This window comes from Symsagittifera roscoffensis, chromosome 1, assembly GCF_963678635.1.
Source record: "Symsagittifera roscoffensis chromosome 1, txSymRosc1.1, whole genome shotgun sequence".
In the NCBI taxonomy this organism is placed as follows: Eukaryota; Metazoa; Xenacoelomorpha; order Acoela; family Convolutidae; genus Symsagittifera; species Symsagittifera roscoffensis.
The window spans coordinates 70246430-70252429 of NC_087062.1; the positions used below are offsets into that span (position 1 = coordinate 70246430).

At 38.2% G+C, this 6000-nt stretch overlaps 1 protein-coding gene across 1 annotated transcript in view; it reads right to left on the reverse strand.

Moving 5' to 3' along the window:
* LOC134848316 (uncharacterized) overlaps positions 1-5313 on the reverse strand; it is a 34802-nt gene extending 29489 nt beyond the window's left edge. Inside the window, exons 1-3 of the mRNA XM_063865718.1 lie at positions 5114-5313; positions 4765-5012; positions 4410-4666 (exon numbers count right to left, since the gene is read on the reverse strand). Coding sequence (XP_063721788.1) covers positions 4410-4666; positions 4765-5012; positions 5114-5269 — 661 coding nt within the window. The 5' untranslated portion in view covers positions 5270-5313. The remainder of the gene's footprint in view (positions 1-4409; positions 4667-4764; positions 5013-5113) is intronic.
* Positions 5314-6000: the final 687 nt, after the last annotated feature.

Below are 6000 nucleotides of genomic sequence, written 5' to 3' on the forward strand. Positions count from 1 at the left end.
AAGACAGAAAACTTCCAAACCATTAACTTTTAAAAAACTTTTGTACGTTTTTCTCCCTTTTAGCGTGTTTCAGCCGGCCAGATTATGCTGGATGAAGCCCTGATTTTACTTTCTGATTTTTGATCTCGAGTGAGAATTTCTCGAACGTGCATTGTTTAAACACGTTCTGGTTCTTTTCGGGTAGTTAATTTCTGAACTTTTCGCTCTGAAAAAACTTCCGTCGAATTTGACTGCAATATAGAAATGAGCAAAAAAAACATTATAGGAAGCACGTGAACGGTTGTGTTGACGGGGTTGGTTTCACGGAAGCGAATTTATCCTTATACCGATATTGGAATCAATTAAAAACTGGAAGCTATTTGAGTGCACCAGTTTTGACGATGCAATCATTGACTGCTATAAATAAATCTCATATCATGCAGTTTGTCGGGTATATATATCACTATAACCTTAAAACTTGTTGCCCAATTCTGATTGTCCAAGAATTTGTCCAGAGTGTCAATGATACTGGCACTTTCTGATGGTTTTTTTGTTTTTTTTCCCTCAGTAACTGCACCAATGATGTAACCATACTCAAAGAAAGACTCTCGAAATGCCAGTTTTGTCTGTTCATTACCTGTTTCATCCGCGGTATCTGACAAGAATTTAATGGCGTGATTGCAACTAGAAGAGTCAAGATTGATAGCACGAGTTATATGTTACGTTTCAATTGAATCATCTTCTCTACTCCATCTTCTCAACTTGCTTGTCAATCTTAGCAGTGTCACCAATATCATTGAGTACTATGCGATAGAAGGAAAGCGACTGTATCAAACCGAAAACGAAATTTTTTTTAGTTATCACAAACTGCCAGTAAAGGATTAATTATCGGAAAACTAATATGGAATTTTAATCGAATTTTTATGTGAGCAAGTAACGATATCAATCAAAACGTAATTGGTTTGCTCCTGCATTTCTGCCCCCTTTGATACTTGATCATTTCTTTTACATTCCACAGGAGATGAATTTGGACTGATTAGTAACAAGGCTGATAATGTAAAATTCTCGGCTTTTAATTTGGGAAGTTGGAAGACGGTGGTGATATAGTAGGTAAATAGGGATTTAGTGTTGTCTTCAGGCAGCTGCAGTAAATAGATGCATCTCCTGGTCCTGTTGTGAAGAAGAAGACGGGTGAAAACATTGATATCAGCAGTGTAGGAAGGAATTAATTAGTAAGAGGATCAGAAAAGATTGCTTGTAGCCTTTCATCGCTATTCATCGGCAACCTCCGCAATCTTAGAATGATCTGATCGGTCATGAATTGAGTATAGCTTCTATCTGAAAATGCAGAGCATACATCTTGTCCAGTTTAAGTTTCCCTTTATTGCTTAATGTTTCGTGATAACAGTTTCAGCGACTTAACAGCAGCTCATGAAAGTTCGGAGGCCATATCATCTGAAAATTGTCTTTCTCGGTTAGGCAGTCAGCTTCTGTGAGTGGTGCAACAACCTAAGGCAATTCAGCTGAAGGAGGGTTGATGTCTGGGCCATTTTGGGTTGTTTTTTTTTCTTCGTCGAAATAATGCTTATGAGCGTCTCCCGTCCAAGACGGTTCAGCCCTTAACTTCGAAGCTGATTCCGATCGTCGTTAATTTTCTTCAAAACCTCCAAGTTGAACTTTGCAACAAAGGCTACGTTTTACTGAGAGATCACAATCATTTAACTCGAACACCTTCCAGCTCTTTTCGTCTATCAAACGTCTAGTCCTTATTCCTTTTGCTGCGGCGTATTTTGCCACGATGATTTCGTCGAATAAGCATTTGAACTCATTCTCTCTTCATTTGCTCCGAAATTTGCATCTTGTTCTGGAATACAATCTTAATTTGTCTACAACAAAAGATTCCTGACCACCAAGCGTGCAAGTTTCGCAATTCAGATGTTTGGTGATTTGGAACGTATTTCAACTTGTCGGTTGGTAGCATCTGTTGAATTTTAAAAAAAAGCGGTTGTCCACAAAAGTAGACATCTGTTGTGAGAAGCTGAGACTTATCAGCAGCTCAAGAAAGATCGGAGGCCATATCATCTGAAAATTGTCTTTCTCGGTTAGGCAGTCAGCTTCTGTGAGTGGTCCAACAACCTAAGGCAATCCAGCTGAAGGAGGCGTAATGTCTGGGCCCTTTTGGGTTGTTTTTTTTTTCGTCGAAGCAATGCTTATGAGCGTCTCCCGTCCAAGACGGTTCAGCCCTTAACTTCGAAGCTCATTCCGATCGTCGTTAATTTTCTTCGAAACCTCCAGTTTGAACTTTGCAACAAATGCTACCTTTTACTGAGAGATCACAACCGTTTAACTCGAACAACTTCAAGCTCTTTTCGTCTATCAAACGTCTAGTCCTAATTCCTTTTGCTGCGGCGTATTTTGGCCACGATAGTTTCGTCGAATGATCATTTCAACTCATTCTCTCTTTATTTGCTCCGAGATTTGCATCTTGTTCTGGAATACAATCTTAATTTGTCTACAACAAAAGATTCCTGACCACAAACCGTTTCGCAAAAAACCAAGTTTCGCAATTCAGATGTTTGATGATTTGGAACGTATTTCAACTTGTCGGCTGATAGCATCTGTTGAATTTAAAAAAGCGGTTATCTACAAAAGTAGCTTTTCTGCTTAGATCAGCTCTGATATAAGCAAGTGCCATTCCTGAACCACTCCAGGGTTTGATATCTACCACAATTTCTATTGACTTCAAGACACCTTTCAGGAGTTTGCAGCCCAGAAATGTTGTGGTAAAGAGAAGCTATTCTTGTAGGATCGCGTCTTCTCTGTTAGGACCATCTGCTGCTCACGCTTTAGTTTGAGAGATCCTTGAATGACCTCTAGCAACCTGACTCTCTTGTTTATGAATATCAGGATTCTATCAACTCAAAAACTTCAGTACCAACGTGAGCAGTTTCCAATGCCTCTTAAGATTCAAGATCAAGATTCTCGAAGAGCAGGAAAGGATGCAAGTCAGTTCCTGATGACCTTACGAGTGGCTTGATCGATTGCAAAGTCTCACTGAAGACTGAAAAAAATGAAGAAGTTGCGGAACTTGCTTTAGAGCATGACTCGTCAACAAACTGCTAAGATACACCACCAATTTCTGAACTGGTGACAGCTTCTCAATTTCATGGACAGTTGATCAAAACTCAATGAAGCTCAGTCAGGCAGTGAAAACGCCACTGAAGCTACGAAGAAAGATCTGCAGCAATCTTGTAGGTTCGATCTGTGCAGTTGTTAAAAGGTTGAGAGCCTGACTCGATGCAGCCCACTTTCTCGTTGCGGCTTGTAGAGTTTGGCGAGCAGTCGTGACTGATTTCTGAGATTCTTGTAGGTTCGATCTGTGCAGTTGTTAAAAGGTTGAGAGCCTGACTCGATGCAGCCCACTTTCTCGTTGCGGCTTGTAGAGTTTGGCGAGCAGTCGTGACTGATTTCTGAGATTGACCAAATGCTAGATCAAACTCTTAATCATCACTGATAGCTCAACTCATCTTGGTTGCAACTGAGGCTAGCAAAAAGGTCGCTGATTTGAGCAACTTGCCGTTTCAAAACTCGCATAAGCTTTTCCATAGCTGATGGAGTTTGAATTTCTGTAGTGGGCTCAGCCAGTGTGGCCAGTTTTCTTAGGTCAGGAGGCGGACCAGAAAGAAAACTTCGCGATAACCTGAAAACAACTGTATCAAAACAAAAGACGAAGTTTTAACAAATTACGGGTAAATGAAATGAATAAATTATGGGAAAAATAACGCCTTTTATTGGACTTCACAGGTGGACAAATAATCTCATACTTTAAAACGCGCTGTATTTGCTCCAACGCGCCCTATTTGCTATGAATGTGTTTCAAGCCAGAATCTGCTTTTTAGCTAATAAACACAGAAGCAAAGCTAAGACTTCTGTAAACGAACAACAACATAGGAGCAAGAGTTTTAAGATCTCGACAAAACTCGAATTGGCAAAACAATCACTGACTGGTGTATAACATGGTAACATCGTTTGCATAATTTGAAACAATTCAATTCCCAACTCCCGAATGAGTATTTTTTATACAGATGAAACTATGGCATACTGCTCAAGATAAATTATAACTCAAGATAAAACCGGTAATTCTCAGAACTTTTCAAGAATTAGACATTTAACTGAACCTTCTAAAGGGCAAGAAAGAAAGTCCCTTGATTAAAAATCCGAAGTACTAATTTACTATTAATTTCTAAAAACTAGAGTTCCTTTCAAATAAGCCATTACAATTTCTTCGGAAGCGTTCAAGACCATTATCAACAAAAATTTAACATCGGGTGATCAATTTTTTAATCAGATGATTTGCCATCCACGTGAAACTTGCACTTGACAGGGTCCCTGAAATTCTAAATCCATCTTTAATTGTTTTTAGAACTAACCATGAAACTTAGAATCGTTGTCTAGGAAAGTTTTCTTATCTATGGCTTCCACGTCCATTGGCTCCATGTAGAACAAGTCAACAAAACCGGTAATCCCAGGTCGGAGATCTCCCAAATTGAACGTAGCAGACCTCTGTCTGCAAAACATCGGAGACTCGTCTAGCTTGTGAAGCGGTTTTCCGTCCACCGAAACGATCACGAAGCCAGGCTGTAAGAAGCTGAGACTATTCACGTGCTCTTGCTCCAACTCTATGTGCCTAAACATGACTCGAAAAATAATATGAGGCTGATACCGCTGGATAATTTGAAAACTCGCTGTATCTTGATTGAAGTACAGTATTGGATTTTTACTTACTCGACTATCGTATAGATTTCATTGGATCCTTGGTGCATAACATTGTTGCAATGTATCCATTTCAAAAACCCACTATCAATTGTTGCTTTCCTGGGCTCTGTCCATTTAAACTCATACGGGTATTTCCATTGGCGCATGTCATCCACTTGAATTGGACTGCCAGGTGGGAATTTACTGGCATCAAAAATTGAACTTTTTCGTTGTCCATTGCCATAAATATCCTCGCTTCTCGAGGAAGAGGAACAAGCCTTGAAAAAAAAGTTAAAGCATTAACTTTTTTTAAAAAATATATTCAATATTTTAAATATGTTCAACTTATTATTTTAAAAAATATATTCAATACAATTACCTGTTCGGAGCTGTTTACAGCATTGATTTCATTCGTAGACGATGAAGATGTATTTGCTGGTTCTTTTGACGCAGCGCTATCTAAATAACCAGAATCTTCCGAACACCCTTTCCCCCTAGTCAAGGAACTTGCGAACTGTTGATCATTTTCCATCATTTCTGCGGAATTGAAACTTTCACGGCCACATTAAGTATCATTTGGACCTAAAGATAGCAAAATCAAAAAGTCACAGACAAATTAGAACAATTGAAGTCATTTATATCTGTTTTGTTGTTAATATTACTACAATCTTTTTTCTTTTAAATTAAATCATCAGAAAGTTAGAAATTATCATAGTAACCGAAGATATCACATTCTTCCTTCATCGTTTCGTGAAAGACAAGTGTATTAACTTTTTAATTGTACCATTCAGACATGTTTGTCACTTTTTATTGAACTTTAATCTTTGTATACACTGGGCGACATTGAAATGGCAACAAAAACTCGATGAGCCAATGCTTTTTCACCGTGTATTTGACGAGTTTCTTCAAAATTCAATTGCTTGCTCTGATAAATAGCAACAAAACTTGACAACTGGCCTGGAAATTAAGTTTCGAAAAAAATGGCAAAAATAATGTAGAAACGAAAAAATAACGTAGATAATGTTTTACCTGATTCAATTCATAAAACTAACTTCAAAACCTTGATTCAGTCACAGTTTCGGAAACTTCTCGCCTTTATCAGGTCAATAAACTAACAACACTTGAAAGCACATACCTTTAGAAACACTGACAAATAAACAGACCAATTTTTTGGAACAACAGTAAATTTACAGGTTTAAATTTAGTTATAATTTTTCTCAAATTTGCTTCAAAAGCGTAAAATTGTAGGATTCCACTTTTTCTTCA